The sequence below is a fragment of the Suricata suricatta genome, chromosome X (genome assembly GCF_006229205.1).
Source record: "Suricata suricatta isolate VVHF042 chromosome X, meerkat_22Aug2017_6uvM2_HiC, whole genome shotgun sequence".
NCBI classification, from domain to species: Eukaryota; Metazoa; Chordata; class Mammalia; order Carnivora; family Herpestidae; genus Suricata; species Suricata suricatta.
Genome location: NC_043717.1, coordinates 51,480,682 through 51,499,261, shown reverse-complemented (window position 1 = coordinate 51,499,261; position 18,580 = coordinate 51,480,682). Strand labels below are relative to the sequence as shown.

The window sequence follows — 18,580 nt, the reverse complement described above, 5'->3', positions numbered from 1 at the left end:
CAACTACACCACCCAGGTACCCCTGATTTGATAGTTATCTAACCATGTTCATAGGAAGAGGCAAGCCCTGTGTTCTCCTATTCTGCTACCATCTTCCTCTCCTTTATATATTTAATTTTTTGAGCCATTAAAAAGAATGAAATTTGATGATTTGCAACAATATGGATGGACATAGAGTATATTATGCTATTTGAAATAAGTCAGACAGAGAAAGGAGATATATACCATATGATTTCACTAAAATGTGGAAACTAAAAAAGAAAACAAAGGGGTGCCCTGGCGGGCACAGTCGATTGAGCATCTCTTGATTTTGGCTCAGGTTGTGATCTCATGGTTTGTGAGATTGAGCCCCACATCAGACACTGCACTGACAGCACAGAGCCTGTTTAGTATTATCTTTCTGCCTCTCCCCTACTCGTGCTCACATGCTATCTCTCTCTCTTTCTCTCAAAATAAATAAACATTACGTAAATAAAAAGGAAATAGAAATAGGACAGGAATTTGTTGGGGAAAGCTGGTGTCAAAATAGAAACTGAGCAAATCATTTGGCATTTTAAAAATAACAGTAATATATAATGGGGCATGTAGGTGGCTCTGACAGTTGAGTGTCCAACTGCAGTTCAGGTCCTGATCTCCTGGTTTGTGAGTTCAAGCCCCACATCAGGCTAACTGCTATCAGACTGTTAGCGCAGAGCCTGCTTCAGATCCTTTGTCACCTTCTCTGTACCCCTCCCCTGCTTGTGCTCTTCCCAAAATAAATAACATTAAAAAAATAATAATAATAATTAGGGATGCCTGTGTGGCTCAGTCGGTTAAGCATCCTTCTTTGGCTCAGGTCATGATCTCACAGTTCATGGGTTCGAGCCCCACATTGGGCTCTGTGCTGATAGCTCAGAGCCTAGAGCCTGTCTTCAGATGCTCTCTCCCTCTCTCTCTGCCCCTCCCCAACTCATACTCTGTCTGTCTCTCAAAAATAATTAGTAGACATTAAAATATATATATTAAAAATAATAAAATATAAGAAAGAAAAAAACAAACAAGCAAACAGAGTCTTAAATACAGAGAGCAAACTGGTGATTGCCAGAGGGAAAGTGATTATGGTGATGGGCACGATAGATAAAGTGGATTAAGAGGTATAAACTTCCGATAATATGTTTAGGACACAGTTTGAACAGTTGCCATTGAATTTGTGGCCACGTAGCATCTTGACTGCATTCCCAAGGCTAGAAAATGCTAAGTCATAGGGTGGATCTATGTTTCTTCAGTTTGTTGACTTTCTTCTGAGGTTGTTCTAACTCTTAGGAGTCTAGTTATTTTTGCGTCTGAGCTCAAGCTCCACTGAGGATATGAGCTACTCTCTTTGGGGGAAAGATGGAGAGGAGTAGGGAGTTCTGTAATTTTCACCCACCCACATCAAACTAAGAAAATCTATCAAACTAAGAAAATGTGAAGGCACAATACGCTAATCTACAAGAGTGGGAGGAAAAGACAGAGTCCACAAAGACGACAGACCGCCTCATAGGTGCCTGATGCTACCTCAAAAAACAAGCCAAACTACTCATGGTGGAGCGTCCCAAATATCACTGAGTAGGGAAATAACATAACCAAAGGCACAACAAGAGAAACCGAGAGACACCATTAAAAGAACACTTCCTGAATGGACAGGCCATGTACAGTCAATGAGCCTCCTTTAATATAGCAATACTCACAGGTGTAATATGCATAATGACCTTTTAAAACTGACAAGATACAGAAAGCTAACCAAAATGACAAAACAGAAGAACTCTTCTCTAAAGAAATTCCAGGAAGAAGTCACAGCCACAGAACTGCTCAAAACAGATATAAGCAACATAACTGATTAAGAGTTTAGAACTATTGTCATAAAATTTAAAAAAGCATGGAAGTCATAAGAAAAGCTATTGATACAAAGACTAGGGACCTTCAAAATAGCTGCCACGAGTTAAAAAATGCTATAAATGAGGTACATAATAAAATGGAGGTGGCCACTGCACAGATTGAAGAGGCAGAGAGAATAGGTGAATTAGAAGACACAGTTATAGAAAAAGAGGAAGCCAAGAAAAAGAGAGAGAAATTGATCCAGGAGCATGAAAGGAAAATTCGACACCTGAGTGATAAAATCAAATAGAACAATATCCCTATCTTAGGAATTCCTGAAGAAGAACAAGAAAAAGTCCATGAAGGGGAGCTTGATCAAATTATAGCTGAGAAATTCCCCAGTCTGGGGAAGGAAATAGACATTGAAATCCAAGAGGCACAGGGAACTCCCCTCAGACATAACTTGAATCGACCTTTGGCACCACATATCATAGTGCAACTGGCAAAATATAAGGATAAAGAGAGAATTCTGAAAGCAGCTGGGGATATAAGGGCCCTAACACACAAAGGAACACCTATCAGAGTGGTTACAGATCTATCTACTAAAACGTGGCGTGCCAGAAAGTAATGGCAGGAAATCTTCAATGTGATGAACAGAAAAAGTATGCAGCCAAGAATCCTTTATCCAGCAAGCCTGTCATTCAAAATAGAAGGAGAGATAAAGGTGTTACCAAATAAACAAAAATTGAGAGAATTCATGACCACCAAATCAGCCCTACAAGAAATCCTAAGAGGGACTCTATGAGGGAAATGTAGCAAGGAATACAAGGTACCAGAGATACCACTACAAGCATGAACTTTACAGAGAACACAATGAAACTAAACCCATATTTTTCAATAATATCACTGAATGTAAATGGACTGAATGCTCCAATCAATTGACATAGGGTCGCAGAATGAATAAAAAAACAAAATCCATCTATTTGCTGTCTACAGGAGACTCATTTTAGATCTGAAGGCACTTTCAGATTGAAAGTAAGGGATGGAGAAATATCATGCGACTGGAAGTCAAAAGAAAGCTGGAGTAGCCATACTTATATCAGACAAACTGGACTTTAAAGTAAAGGCAGTAACAAAGATGAAGAAGGACACTATATAATAATTACAGGATCTCTCCATCAGGAAGAGCTAACAATTATAAACATCTATGCGCCAAATTCAGGAGCGCCCAAATACGTAAAACAATCACAGACAGAAACCATCTTATTGATAAGAATGTGCTAATTGCAGGGGATTTTAATACCCCACTTACAGCAATGGATAGATCAGTCAGACAGAAAATCACTAAAACAATGGGCCTGGGCGACATTGGAACAGATGGATTTGACAGACATATTTAGAACTCTACACCCTGAGGCTAGGGAATTCACTTTCTTCTCAAGTGTGCATGGCACATTCTCCACGATAGATCACATTCTGGGTCATAAAACAGCCCTCTGTAAATATAAACAAATTGAGATCATACCATGCACGCTTTCAGATCACAGTGCTACGAAACTTGAAATCAATCACAGAAAAACTTCTGGAAAACCTCCAAAAAACATAGAGGTTAAAACCCAATGATTGGGCCAATCAGGCAATTAAAGAAGAAATTAAAAAATATTCGGAAATCAATGAAAATCAAAATACAAATCTAAACTCTCTGGGATGCAGCAAAGGCAGTCCTAAGAGAAAAATATATTGCAACCCTTGATTATTTCAAGAAACTTGAAAAAGTGCAAATTTAAAATCTAACAGAGCACCTAAAGGAACTAGAAGGAGAGCAGTAAGAACACCCCAAGCCCAGCAGAAGAGAAATAATAAAGATCAGGGTAGAAATAAACAATATAGAATCCCCCCCCCAAAAAAAGCAGTTGAACAGATCAATGAAACCAAGAGTTGGTTTTTTGAAAAAATAAAATTGGTAAAGCTCTAGTTAGGCTCCTCAAGAAGAAAAGAGAAAACACCCACATAGACAAAACCACAAATGAAAATGGATCTATTATAAGCAATCCCTTAGAAGTACAAGCAATCATCAGGGAATACTATGAAAAATTATATGCCAACAAACTAGACAACCTAGAAGAAATGGACAAATTCCTAAACACACACATGTACTACCAAAATTCAAACATGAAGAGATAGAAAATATGAACAGACCCATAAGCAAGGAAGAAATCGAATCAGTTATCAAAAATCTCCCAACGAATAAGAACCAGGGCCAGATGGCTTCCCTGGGGAATTCTACCAGACATTTAAAGCAAAGCTAATATGCATTCTTCTCAAGCTATTCCAAAAAAATATAAATAGAAGGAAAATTTCTGGACTCATTCTACAAAATCAGCATCACTTTGATTCCCAAACCATACAGAGACTCAACAAAAAAGGAGAACTATAGGCCAATATCCTTAATGAACACAGATGCAAAAATACTCAACAAGATACTAGCAAATTGAATTCAACAGCATATAAAAAGAATTATCCACCATGGTCAAGTGGGATTCATTCCTGGGTTATAGGGCTGGATCAATATTCGCAAATGCATCAATGTGATACATCACACTAAAAAAAGAAAAGATGAAAACCATATGATCCTGTTGATAGATGCAGAAAAAGCATTTGACAAAATACAGGATCCTTTCTTAATAAAAACTCTTGAGAAAGTTGGGATAAAAGGAACTTAACATCAAAAAAGCCATTTATGAAAAGCCCACAGCTAATATCATCCTCAGTGGGGAAAAGCTGAGAACTTTCCCCCTGAGATCAAGAACACGACAAGGGTGTCCACTCTCACCACTGCTGTTTAACATAGTGCTGGAAGTCCTAGCATCAGCAATCAGACAACAAAAGGAAATAAAAGGCATCAGAATCGGCAAAGAAGAAGTCAAACTTTCATTTTTCTCAGATAGTATGATACTTTACATGGAAAACCTGACTTACGCCACCAGAAGCCTATCAGAACTGATCCATGAATTCAGCAAAGTCACAGGGTACAAAACCAACATACAGAAATGGGTTGCATTTTTATACACCAATAATGGAGCAACAGAAAGAGAAATCAAGAAACTGATCCCATTCACAATTCCACAAAAAACCATAAAATACCCAGGAATAAATCTAACCAAAGATGTAAAAGACCTTATGATGAAAACTATAGGAAGTTTATGAAAGAAATTGATGAAGACACAAAGAAATGGAAGAACATTCCATGCTCATATATCGGAAGAATAACATTGTTAAAATGTCATTATTATCTACTCAAAGTCATGCCTACTGCACCTCTAAACATTTCATTAAATCCAACTATACAGCAAACACTCCCAAAATAAACTTAGATTGTATTGCAGTTTCACTTAACAGTATATAAAATGCTTTGTTGTGACAGGTATCAATTACCCATTAGATAGTGAATCAGTTTTTCTTAAGCACTACTAACTGCTTGCTTTTCTTGAAGCTAGATCATTCTGAAAATTTCCTGTTAGACCTATGGGTGCGAACATATGGTATCTGTCCTTCTCCGCCTGACTTATTTCGCTTAGCATGACACTCTCAAGGTCCATCCACTTTCCTACAAATGGCCATATTTCATTCTTTCTCATTGCCATGTAGTACTCCATTGTGTATATATACCACATCTTCTTGATCCATTCATCAGGTGATGGGCATTTAGGCTTTTTCCATATTTTGGCTATTGTTGACGTTGCTGCTATGTACATTGGGGCACATGTGCTCCTATGCATCAGCACTTCTGTACCCCTTGGGTAATTCCCTAGCAGTGCTATTGCTGGGTCATAGGGGAGTTCTATTGGTAGTTTATTGAGGAACCTCCACACTGTTTTCCAGAGCAGCTGCACCAGTTTACATTCCCATCAACAGTGTAGGAGGGTCCCTGTCTCTCCACACCCTCGTCAGCATCTATAGTCTCTTGATTTGTTCATTTTAGCCACTCTGACTGATGTGAGGTGGTATCTCAGTGTGGTTTTGATTTGTGTTTCCCTGATGATGAGTGATGTTGAGCATTGTTTGATGTGCCTGTAGGCCATCTGGATGTCCTCTTTGGAGAAGTGTCTGTTCATGTCTTCTGCCCATTTCTTCACTGGATTATTTGTTTTGTGGGTGTGAAGTTTGGTGAGTTCCTTATATATTTTCGATACTAGCCCTTTATCTGATATGTCATTTGCCACTATCTTTTCCCATTCTGTCGGTTGCCTATTCGTTTTCTTGATTGTTTCCTTTGCAGTACAGAAGCTTTTTATCTTGATGAAGTCCTAAGCGTTCAGTTTTGCTTTCATTTCCCTTGCCTTTGGGGATGTGTTGAGTAGGAGATTGCTGAGGTGGAGGAATAGGAGGTTTTTTCAATAGTAAATATTCTGCTACTATGTATTAAATACTGCATGCTTTACCCAAGCTAAGATGAAACCACATCATAAATCAATAAGCATTTTGCTCAAAATGGCTGAAGGACCTGAATGTGAGACAGGAAACCATCAAAACCCTCGAGGAGAAAGCAGGATACAGCCTCCCTGACCTCAACTGTAGCAATTTCCTACTCAACACATCCCCAAAGGTAAGGAAATCTTGAACAAAAATGAACTATTGGGACCTCATCAAGATAAAAAGCTTCTGCACTGCAAAGGAAACAATCAAGAAAACTAGTAGGCAACCGACAGAATGGGAAAAGATAGTGGCAAATGACCTATCAGATAAAAGGCTAGTATCCAAAATCTACAAGGAACTCACCAAACTCCATAACCGAAAAATGAATAATCCAGTGAAGAAATGGGCAGAAGTCTTGAACAGACACTTCTCCAAAGAGGACATCCAGATGGCCAACAGGCACATGAAATGATGCTCAGTGTCACTCATCATCAGGGAAATACACATCAAAACCACAATGAGATCCCACCTCACACTGATCAGAGTGGCTAAATTGAACAAATCAGGAGACTATGGATGCTGGCGAGGATATGGAGAGATGGGCACCGTTGGTGGGAGTGTAAACTGGTACAACCTCTCTGGAAAACGGTGTGAAGATTCCTCAAAAAAGTATCAGTAGAACTCCCCTATGACCCAGCAATAGCACTGCTGGGGAGCTACCAATGGGATACAGAAGTGCTGATGCACAGGGGTACATGTACCCCAGTGTTCATAGCGGCAGTTTCAACAATAGCCAAATCATGGAAAGAGCCTCAATGGCCATCAACTGATAAATGGAACAAGATGTGGTTTATGTATACAATGGAGTACTACATGGCAATGAGAAAGAATGAAATATGGCCATTTTTTGCAATGTGGATGGACCTCGAAGGTGTCATACTAAGTGAAATAGGTCAAGCAGAGGACAAATACTATATATTTACACTCATAAGTCTAACAGGAGAAACTTAACAGGACCATGCGTTGACCAAGGGGGAAAAAAGAGTTAGGGAGAGGGAGGAAGGCAAATCATGAGAGACTCTTGAATACTGAAAACAAACTGAGGGGTGAAGCGGGAGGGGGAAAGGAGAAGGGTGATGATGGACATGGAGGAGGGCACTTGTGGGGAAGAGCACTGGGTGTTATATGGAAACCAACTTAACAATAAACTATTAAAAGATAAATATAAATAATTAAATAATTAAAAGAAGAAGTATAACCTTCCAGCTGTAAAACATATAATTTCTGGAGATGAAAAGTACAGCATAGGGAATATATTGCATAATATTTTAATAACATTGTGTGGTTACTACACTCATCATGGTAAGCATTGAGTAGTGTATAGAATTGTCAAATCAGTATGTTTTGCAAATGAAACTAATAAATATTGTATCCCAGTTATACTTTAATAAAAAATACAGCATTTATAATTTATTGAGGAACTACATCACTTTCCTAGAATGGGGTGGTTAAACTACTGCTGACTGGCCAAATCAGGCCCATGGCCTGTGTTTCTATGGCCTGAAGGTTAAGAATGGTTTTTGCAACGGTGGCTGGGCGGCTAAGTCCGTTAAGCGTCTGACTTCAGCTCAAGTCATGATTCTACGGTCTGTGAGTCTGAGCCCCTCATTGAGCTCTGTGCTGACAGTTTGGAGCCTGGAACCTTCTTCAAATTCTTGTCCCTCTCTTTATGTTCCTCCCCCGCTCATGTCTCTCTCTGTCTCAATACACAAACAAACAAACACTTTAAAAAAAATTAAAAAGTATGGTTTTTACATTTGTAGAAGGTTATAAATGAAAATTTAAAGCATGTCAATGAAAATTACTGTGGCTGGCAAAGCCTAAAACATTTACTGTTCAACCTTTTATGGAAAAAATATCCTGACCCCTGTCCTAGATTATTTTTTAACAGGCTTATTGAGGTATAATTAACTTACCTTACAAATCACCCTGTGCAACATACAATTTAATGATTTTTAGAATTTTTAGGTTTATGCAAATATCAACACAGTAGAATTTTAAAACATTTTCATCAATCAAAAAGATATTTCTTACCTATTAGCAGTCATTCCCCATTCCAAGCACCAAACCTAGGCAACCACTAATCTATTTTCTGTCTCTATAGATTTGCCAGTTCTGGATATTTCATATAAATGGTAGCATATGACTTAGTCTTTCCTTACTGGCTCCTTTTATAATTTTTCATTGTATATATAAACCACATCTTGACCCATTCATCAGTTGATGGGCATTTAGGCTCTTTCCATGATTTGGCTATTGTTGAAAGTGCCGCTATGAACATTGGGGTACATGTGTTCCTATGCATATATACAATGGAATACTACATGGCAAAGAGAAAGAATGAAATCTGGCCATTCGTAGCAAAGTAAAGTGGATGGACCTCGAGGGTGTCATGCTAAGCAAAATAAGTCAGGCAGAGGAGGACAGATACCATATGTTGTCACTCATAAGTCTAACGGGAAACCTAACAGAGGACCATGGGGAGGGAAAGGAGGAAAAAGAGTTAGGGAGAGGGAGTGAGACAAATCATGAGAGACTCTTGAATACTGAAAACAAACTGAGGGCTGAAGGGGGAGGGGGAATGGAGAAGGGGGGGTGATGGTCATGGAGGAGGGCACTTATGGGGAAAAGCACCAGGTTTTATATGGAAACCAACTTAACAATAAATAAAACCAACTTGATTATAAATAACATTTTTAAGATAAAAAGAACACTAAGAACTAAAAAAATTTTTTCAATAATTTTTTTAATGTTTTTTATTTATTTTTGAGAGACAGAGGCAGCATGAGCAGGGGAGGGTCAGAGAGAGGGAGACACCGAATCTGAAGCAGGCTTCAGGCTCTGAGCTAGCTGTCAGCATAGAGCCTGACGTTGGGCTCGAACCCACAAACTATGAGATCATGACCTGAGCCAAAGCCGACGCTCAACAGACTGAGCCACCCAGGTGCCCCAATTTTCAATAATGTTTAATAGGTTCTCCATGTTGTACTTTGGATCAGTATTCCATTCCCAATGATGGTTGAATGATATTCCATCGTATGAGTATACCGCATTTTGTTTATCCACTAATCCTTTGATGGATATTGAGTTTTTCCAATTTTCAGCTTATTTTCCAAATAATGCTGTGATGATCATTCATGTACAAATTTTGTGTGGATATGTTTTTCATTTCCCTTGAGTATGTGCCTAGGAGTGGAATTGTTAGGTTTTATGCTTAGTCTTTTGAGGAACTACCAGACTGTTTTCCAAAAAAGCTATACCATTTTCCAATCCCACCAGCACTGGACAAGGGTTCCACTTTCTCCACCTCCTTGCCACCAATGTCTTTTGGCTTATGGCCATGCTAGTGAGTATGAAGTACTGTCTAATTGCGGTATTGATTTGTATTTCTTTTAAAAAAATGTTAATGTTTATTTTTGAGAGAAAAAGTGAGACAGAGCACAAACAGTGGAGGGGCAGAGAGAGAGGGAGACACAGAATCTGAAGCCAGCTTCAGGCTCCAAGCTGTCATCACAGAGCCAGACATGGGCTGGAGATCATGACCTGAGCCAAGGTCAGACACAGCCAACTGAGCCACCCAGGCGCCTCTCCCTCTTAACTTCTGAAGGATCTTCTGTTGGTATCACACCCAGATGTTAATCTTGACTAATTACTAGGGTGATTGCTTTGTGTGTATGTAGGCTGTGTGTGTATGTATGTGTGCATAAGCACATGTGCATTTGTGTGTGTTTAAAAATGCTTTTTGGCATAAATTGTTTCAGAGTCTGATCCAGTTAATGTAATCCTCCTTTGAAGTAGTAGGGATCTTCGTAGCTTGCTTTCTCTGGTTCCCTGTATAAACTTGTGGCTGATCTTCTGTTTTGCATGTTGATATCTTTGAGCTACTAGCCTCTTTTTAAGCACCCAATACCAGAATCTCCCTCTGTGTTGTGTGTGTGTGTGTGTGTGTGTGTGTGTGTGTGTGTGTGTGTGTGTGTGTAGTGATATTAGACTTGAACATCCCCAACCTCTGTTCCAATTAAAGTTAGTCCCCTTAGGGAGAGATATAGAGCTCATTCTTTTTATTTTTCTTTGAGACACAAATACAAGTAAGAGGCAGAGGGGAAGAGAGAATCTTAAGCAGACTCCATGCCCAGCATGGAGCCTGATATGGGGCTCAGTCTCATGACCATGAGATCATGACCTGAGCCCAAATTACGAGTTGGATACTTAACTGATTGAGCCACCCAGGCTCCCCTTATTCTCACTCTTCTAATGACCTGCCTCCTCCTCCTCCTGAGAAGAAATTTTGTACCACTGTTTTGGAGCTGGAGGTGGGGACAGTGGCACATTCCTATTGAGAGTGACAGTACAGCTGTATGAGTAAGGGACTGGTCAACAGTATTCTGAGCTTGCTTCTCCCAGCTTGGAAACCCTGTCCTATAAGAAAGCTGAAGTAAGGGAAATAATCATAGTTTTCCATGCCTTGGTTATACAGACTGGGTAGAGGAAGAGAGCGCCAGGCCTCTCATTTGTGCTATTTTATAATAGAGCTTCTGCAGTATATACCTGGGGGAGGAGGAGAAGTGCTGGCAGGATGCCCTTCTGGAAATCCATAATATGGAAGCTGAGAGTATAGGGAGCCCCATCTTCTTGGCCATACCCATCTAAAGTGGCACTCACACTGAGCTGGGGGTCGTTGGTGAGCAAATCATGGTTCAACTATCACAGGTGCTTACTGTTCTTACTGATACTTAGTAGATTTCCATAAATAGAGCTTTGTCTGTTTTTTCTTTTCCCTTTGGACAATTTCTTGAGACTTTCCATGATTGTGTTTTATAATTCACCAGTTATGGTTGTTTTGCTAGGGAGAGGGTCCATGGAACCCCTCATACTACCATTCTGGAAGTGCTACTCTTTTTTTCCTAGATATTGAACAAATTGATAGTGCTCAAGATTTTCTATTTATTTTTTTTACATTATTTTTTTATTTTTTTTAGAATATAACAGTATTTTTTAACATATGCAGTTATTTTCCATCATTTACAATGCAGTAGTTACAATGACACTCCAAATGGATAAGCAAAGTAAAAAATCAGAACCCCAACTTCTATTTCATGTAATTAGACTTATACAGAAATTAGAAGGTTAAGTACCAACTAGTTAATCACCTAATTTCACAGCTATCTGAAGTGGCAATCATTATATAGCAGCTTATCTGTGATACATTCAAGATACATGATACAATTTATTACTTGCCCATAAGCTAAAACACAGCCTGCTTAATACCTTTCCTTAAATTCCACCTCTATACTACAGTATACTTGAGGTCCATGCAAAAAAGTAGCTACCTTTTATGTAGGAAATGGATGATTAAGTCTTTGTGAGTTCTTTGTGTGCAATCTTTCATTTATGCATGTGAGAGGGTTTTCTTTTTTTTTTAAATATTTTTACATTGTAGTACTTGTTTTGCTTGTTGGTGGTGTTTGCTTATTTAATACATTCCGTCAGGGACAGAAATTACATGATGGGTTTTTTTGTTGTTTTTTTCCCCCCTAGGAAGTGTGTCTTGGGTTTTTCCCTTATTATTTTCATTACTTTTTTTTTCCCTCTTCTTTTTTTGGTGGTGGGGGTGGTTATGTTTAAAAGATTTTCTATTTAATCTTCATTTCCTGAGACATTAAGAAAACTACAAATAGAGTTTATTATTTTTATATAAATTATTAAATGTCCAGTTTCAGCTGTCATTTTTCTATCATTGTATTTTAACTGTTTTAAATGAATATTTTATTTTAACTTGCTCAAAGTTTTGTCTGGTTGAGACTAATTTTCTTGTTGCATTGTTGCCAAATAGACCCAGCTACTGAATCGTGCACTTGAGCAGATCTATGTATGCAAAAACATCTGGAATACTCTGAAAGAAACAGGTATGGTGGGAACTGGGAGTTTGATAACACAGTTATGAAAGGGATTTCAAGTCTAAAAAACCCAGTCTTTATTACCAGAAATTTGTGTCACTTCAGTGCTTGATAACCAGTCAAATAATTCTTTGAGGTTTAATTTTTCCCTACTGTCTGTATGTAGTTTGACTCTGTGACACACTGCTTGGAGTAAGAATATTTTTTACTTTGCTTTTTATGGAAGTATAGTATTGAGTATAAAAATAGGATCATTATTGTTCAGTATGACATTATTGACCTTAGGTCACTAGATTTTATGTCTAAGTTAATCAAGCTCTGATTCTAAGTGAATATACGTTACAGAGCCTTCCAAAGGATAATCATATCAGATACTATTAATGTTTTGTAATTAAATAATCAAAATAGTAGTAAACCTTTTAAAAGTTATATAGTAACTTGCTACTGTTTCTTCATTAAGGATAATAGTGGTTTTTAGGTTTAGATGGACTTTATATATTTTTTGTGTGTTTCTGTTTTACTTGGGATTTTAAAAAATCAATATTGAATTGAATTACATGCCTTTTCAGCTTCTATAGAGATATCCATAGGGCATTTCTCTTTTGAAGTATTAATATATTGAATTGAAATTAAAATAATAGATTTCTAAAATTAAGTCATCATTACATTTCTGGAATAAACCTTTGTATGTTATTATAAATGTTGAAGAATTTGGTTTCCTAATATTTAGAAATTATTGGTGTTATTTTCTTTTTGTGTATATGTGATATATTTATTTGATGGATTTTGGTATTGAGTTCTAGGAATTATAAAGAAGAACATAAACACATGGAATTTAATTCACCTCTCTCAGTCTCTGATAGGCATTTAAAAGAATTAAAACCACAAAAAGAAAGGATAGAGAATACCTGAGTAACACTTATAGAAGATTTATTAGAAATAAACACCCTAAGGGCACCTGGGTGGCTCAGTCAGTTGAGCATCTGACTTCAGTTTAGGTCATAATCTCACAGTACATGGGTTGGAGCCTGTTTCAGATTCTTTGTTTCCCTTTCTTCTCTCTGTCCCTTCTGGGCTTGTGCTCTCTCTCTCTCTCTCTCAAAAAAAACTATACACACACACACACACACACACACACACACACACACACACACTATAGCCTGAAAATAGAAAATTAATCTTCTGTTTATGTGCCCTTTGAACATTTGCAAAATTGATCACAAGGAAAACCTGAATACCAGGATATAAAATAAAAACAAGTAATTGATGGAATCAAGAAACAGAACCCTTGACTACTTGGGACATTTTAAGACACAGAAACTGCAAAATACTTAGAAAATACTGATCAAGAAAATACTTTATAACAGAATCTAAAGTGCTAAAGCTCAGCAAAATTCCTAGCTTCAGTGACTTAAGAAGTATGTCAGAATGCTGTCAGCATGTCCATTGCCAACTGAGAAAATCAGTTTCTTCTTTATAGGAACATATCTGGACTACATGTATACCTATATATTTCTGTTTCTGTATCTGTATCTCTATGTATATGTATTATGGAATTGAAAAAGCAACAATGAGATACTACTACATACCTATTAGAATCACAGAAATCTAAAACACCAACAACACCAAATGCTGGCAGGTATGTGGAGCAACAGGAAACTCCTCTTCATTGCTAGCAGGAATGCCAAATGATATAGACACTTGAAAAACAGTTTGGTACTTTCTTAGAAAACTAAACATACTCAAGGCACTTGGGTGGGTCAGTCACTTGAGTGTCCAGCTCTTTATTTCAGCTCAGGTCATGATCTCACAGTTCATGGGTTTGATCCGCATGTCAGGCTCCATGCTGAATGTGGAGCTTGCTTGGGATTCTCTCTCCTCTTCCCTCTGCCCCTCTCCTGCTTGCCTCTCTTTTTCCCAGTAAGTAAATAAATAAATAGCATATAAAATAAAATTTTAAAATTTTAAAAAGACAACAGAATTGATTTTTATGTTTTAATGCTGTTGTATGTAAGATTAAATAGAATAGCAGATCTTGAGTACATTTTATTATATATTTTTAAATTTTATTTTAATTCTATTTAATTAACATACACTGCTACACTAGTTTCAGATGTACAATATAGTAATTCAACAATCCCATACCTCTCTTTGTTCATCAGGACAAGTGCTCTGCTTAATCCCCATCACCTATTTAACCCATCCCCCAACCGCCCTCCCCTCTCTGTAATTAAGAGTGTTTCTCACTTTATCTCTTACTTTTTTTCCTTTTCTTGTTTGTTTTGTCTCTTACGTTCCACGTATGAGTGAAATCATATGGTATTTGTTTTTCAATTCTATTGTATAAAAATCTAGAGTATTCAATCTTAATGATAATCCACTGTCAAGTCTCTGTAACCATGATAAAAAAGTAAAAACATAAACTATTAAACCATTAGTCAGAAGTTTCAAAAAAAGGACAGATTCTTATACAACCAATGCAGATAACTATACTGCAATGAAAAGTAGACTTAGTAAAAGAAGGAGAGGTAAGATAGGGAAGAGGTGAATGAGAACCGTATTATTTTAAAATATTTTAATTTAGTTTACAGAAGTAGTGTCTACTAAATTGTTTTCAGTTACTAAATTATTTGAGTCACAAATAATTTACAAAGAAAAGATTTTCTCCTATATTCAGAAAATAGAACATTAAAACAACATTAGTAATATTCCAAATACATAGCCACCATAAAATTTCCCACATCAGTGTTTTCCTACGTAATTGATGTTCTGCTAGATCTTGGGCCAGCCATCTGCTTTCATAAAACGGTATGCTTTTAAACTAGTAAAAAAAAAACCCTGGAAATCCTCATTAAGTGCACTGCTATGGTCTCAAAGTTGTCTATGCAGTGTCAACTCAGAAACTTACAATCTAGAGTCTATTTTGACAAGTTAGCAGTTTAAAGTTCCTGGTGTAGTCCTTTCCTGTGAGACTCTCAGACTGTTGTACTTTGTTAAATATACAAACTCTTGCCTGTCACTTACGGTAGTCTTTAGGCAAACAGAGTAAAACAAAACCTGTCTGTACATTACAGAGATTTATTGTCTGTGGTTAATTTAGTGAGGTAACCAATAATATCAGAATGGAAGGAAGGTTAAAATTCTCTGTTGGGGTACAGGACGTAACTACATCATGAGGGTTTTTTAAGTTTATTTATTTGATGGGGGGAGAGAAAGTGAGGGAGAGGCAAAGAGAGATGGAGAGAAACAATCCCAAACTGGGTTTGAACTCCTGAACCATGAGATCACGACCTGAGCCAAAACCAAGAGTCAGACATTTAACCAACTGAGCCATCCAGGCGCCCCTGATTTTTTTCTCTGACCTGCTGATTATTTAAGATTATGTTGTTTAATTTCCATATATTTGTGAATTTTCCACTTTTTTTCTCTGTTACAGATTTCTAGCGTCATTCTATTGTGGTCAGAGAATATACTTTGTATGATTTTAGTCTTATTAAATTTATTGAAACTTGTTTTGTAGCCAGATATATGGTCTGTACTGGAGAATATTCCATGAGCACTTGAGAAGAATGTGTATTGTGCTATTGTTAGGCAGAGTATTTTCTATATGTCTGTTAGGCCTAGTTGGTTTATACTGTTGGTCAAATCCTGTATTTCCTTGTTGATTTTCTATCTTGATATTCTGTCCATTATTGAAAAAAACTGATAAGACTTATGATAAATTTTCTCTTGAGGTTTTACTCAAGATAGTAATCTCTAGGGACTGTTCAGAAGATTACAATTTCCAAAAATTTTATATTAGTAACTTTTTACTTATAAAACTTTAATATAAGGAAGGCTAAGCATCTCTTCTGATTTTGTTATTCTTCTCTTACAACTCTTAAGGAATACTAACCTATCAAATAATCCTAATTTCTCTCCTTATGAGGAGAAAGAATGAATCTTTGCATTTTTCCAGCATTCCTTTTTGGAAATCTCAAAGACAGGTTTAAAAGATACCTGAAACCTGTATATCTTTTATATCTGGTAAGGCAAAATCAAAAGCTGTTAGAGGAGATTTGGGTACTGGATTAAGATAGGAACATGGATATCTCAGAAACAACACTTGTTTACCTGTCTAAGCAAATTGACATCAAAACATTTTATTTATTTTTAAATTTTTGATGTTTAATATTTTTTGAGAGAGAAACCACAAGTAAAGGAGTGGCAGGGAGAGGGGAAACACAGAATCTGAAGAAGACTTCAGGCTCTGAGCTGTCACCACAGAGTCCAACATGGGGCCCAAACTCAAAAACCATGAGATTATGACCTGAGCTGAAGTCAGACGCTTAACTAACTAAGTCACCCAGGTGCCCTAACATCTAAACATTTTTTTAAAAAGCATAAGGAGGTAACTCAATTACAAAGAAATTTAGCTCTTTGATAAATGAGGAAACTTTGTTCTTTGCTTGCCATTAAATGATCAAAAATAAAGTGGATGGACCTCGAGGGTGTCATGCTAAGCGAAGTAAGTCAGGCAGAGAAGGACAGATACCGTATGTTTTCACTCATAAGTCTAACAGGAAAAACCTAACAGAGGACCACCATGGGGAGGGGAAGGGGGAAAAAACAGGGAGAGGGAGGGAGACAAATCATGAGAGACTGTTGAATACTGAAAACAAACTGAGGGCTGAAGAGAGAGGAGGAAAGAAGAAGGGGGTGATGGTCATAGAAAGGGGCACTTGCGGGGAAGAGCACTGGGTGTTATATGGAAACCAACTTGGTAATAAACTATTTTAAAAAAATAAAGACAACATAAAGATCCGAAAATTATTCTGATAAAACAATTTGCTATCTAGGCAGATTACATAGAAAATAAAGAATAACCTTTCTTATTGTAAGTGAAGGCGTTAATCAGTGAACTAAAGGAAACAAGCCCATCAAAATCAAGAAATTTTGCTACATTTAAATATGGTACAGAGCTTTATTTCAGAATCGGGTTTAAACCAGTACAAATAAAATTTACTTTCCAAATCACTCCTTCATGATATGCTCTTTTATAGTCTGAAACAAGTGTACAATCTTTTCGGTGATCTGCCAGGTCAAAACTCTATTCATAATACCAAGACATGTAGTTTTCCAGAGTTTATGTGATAAGTGATACTATAATAGACTGATTACAGAAGCATATATAAGAATCTAGCTATTTCTATTAAGTCAGATTAAGGAGCTTTTCAGAAATGTACAACAATCTTCTCATTGATTTTTGAACTACAATTTATATTGAAAATTGACATTAGCATTCAGTGATTTTGTCTCAAATAAGTTCAATCAGTATATATATTTTAAGTTTTCTGTTCTAATTTCTAAGATGGAAGTTATTCATAGATCTGATCTGCATATGAAAAATCTCTTTGGAAGCCCTTAATAATTTTTCCAGTGTACAAAGGGGCCCTGAGAACAGAAGTTGGAGAACTACTGCTTTAGGAATAAACTACATTTTCCTTTAAAAACAAAAACAGGGGCGCCTGGGTGGCTTAGTCAGGTAAGCGTCCAGCTTCAGCTCAGGTCATGATCTCACGGTTCGTGGGTTTGAGCCCTTTGTTGGGCTCTGTGCTGACAGCTAGCTCGGAGCCTGGAGCCTGCTTCAGATTCTGTATCTCCCTCTCTCTCTGACCCTCACCTGCTCACGTTGTCTCTCTCTGTCTCTCAAAAAACATTAAAAAATTAAAAAGATAAATACTTTTATTTTTTAAATTAAAAAAATACTTTATTACCAAGTTGGTTTCCATAGAACACCCAGTGCTCTTCCCCACAAGTGCCCCTCTCCATGACCATCACCCCCTTCCCCTTTCCCCCTCCCTCTTCAGCCCTCAGTTTGTTCTCAGCATTCCAAAGTCTCTCATGATTTGCCTCACTCCCTCTCCCCAACTCTTTTCCCCACCTTTCCCCTTCCCATGATCCCGTTAGGTTTCTCCTCTTAGACCTATGAGTGAAAACACATGGTTTCTGTCCTTCTCTGCCTGGCTTATTTCCCTTAGCATGACACCCTCAAGGTCCATCCACTTTCCTACAAATGGCCAGATTTTATTCTTTCTCATTGCCATGTAGTTCTCCATTGTGTATATATACCACATCTTCTTGATCCACTCAATCAGGTGATGGACATTTAGGCTCTTTCCATGTTTTGGCTATTGTTGACAGTGCTGCTATGAACTATGGGGTACATGTGCTTCTATGCATCAGCATTTCTGTACCCCTTGGGTAAATCCCCAGCAGTGCTATTGCTGGGTCATAGGGGAGTTCTATGGATAGTTTTTTGAGGAACCTCCACACTGTTTTCCAGAGTGGCTGCACCAGTTTACATTCCCACCAATAGTGCAGGAGGGTGC

At 37.5% G+C, this 18,580-nt stretch overlaps 1 protein-coding gene across 1 annotated transcript in view; it reads left to right on the top strand.

Annotated features, from left to right (window-relative positions):
- Positions 1 to 18,580, top strand: part of TEX11 (testis expressed 11) — a 229,182-nt gene that overhangs the window by 157,327 nt on the left and 53,275 nt on the right. The window contains exon 24 of the mRNA XM_029929661.1: positions 12,146 to 12,218. Within this exon, the coding sequence (XP_029785521.1) occupies positions 12,146 to 12,218 (73 nt within the window). The remainder of the gene's footprint in view (positions 1 to 12,145; positions 12,219 to 18,580) is intronic.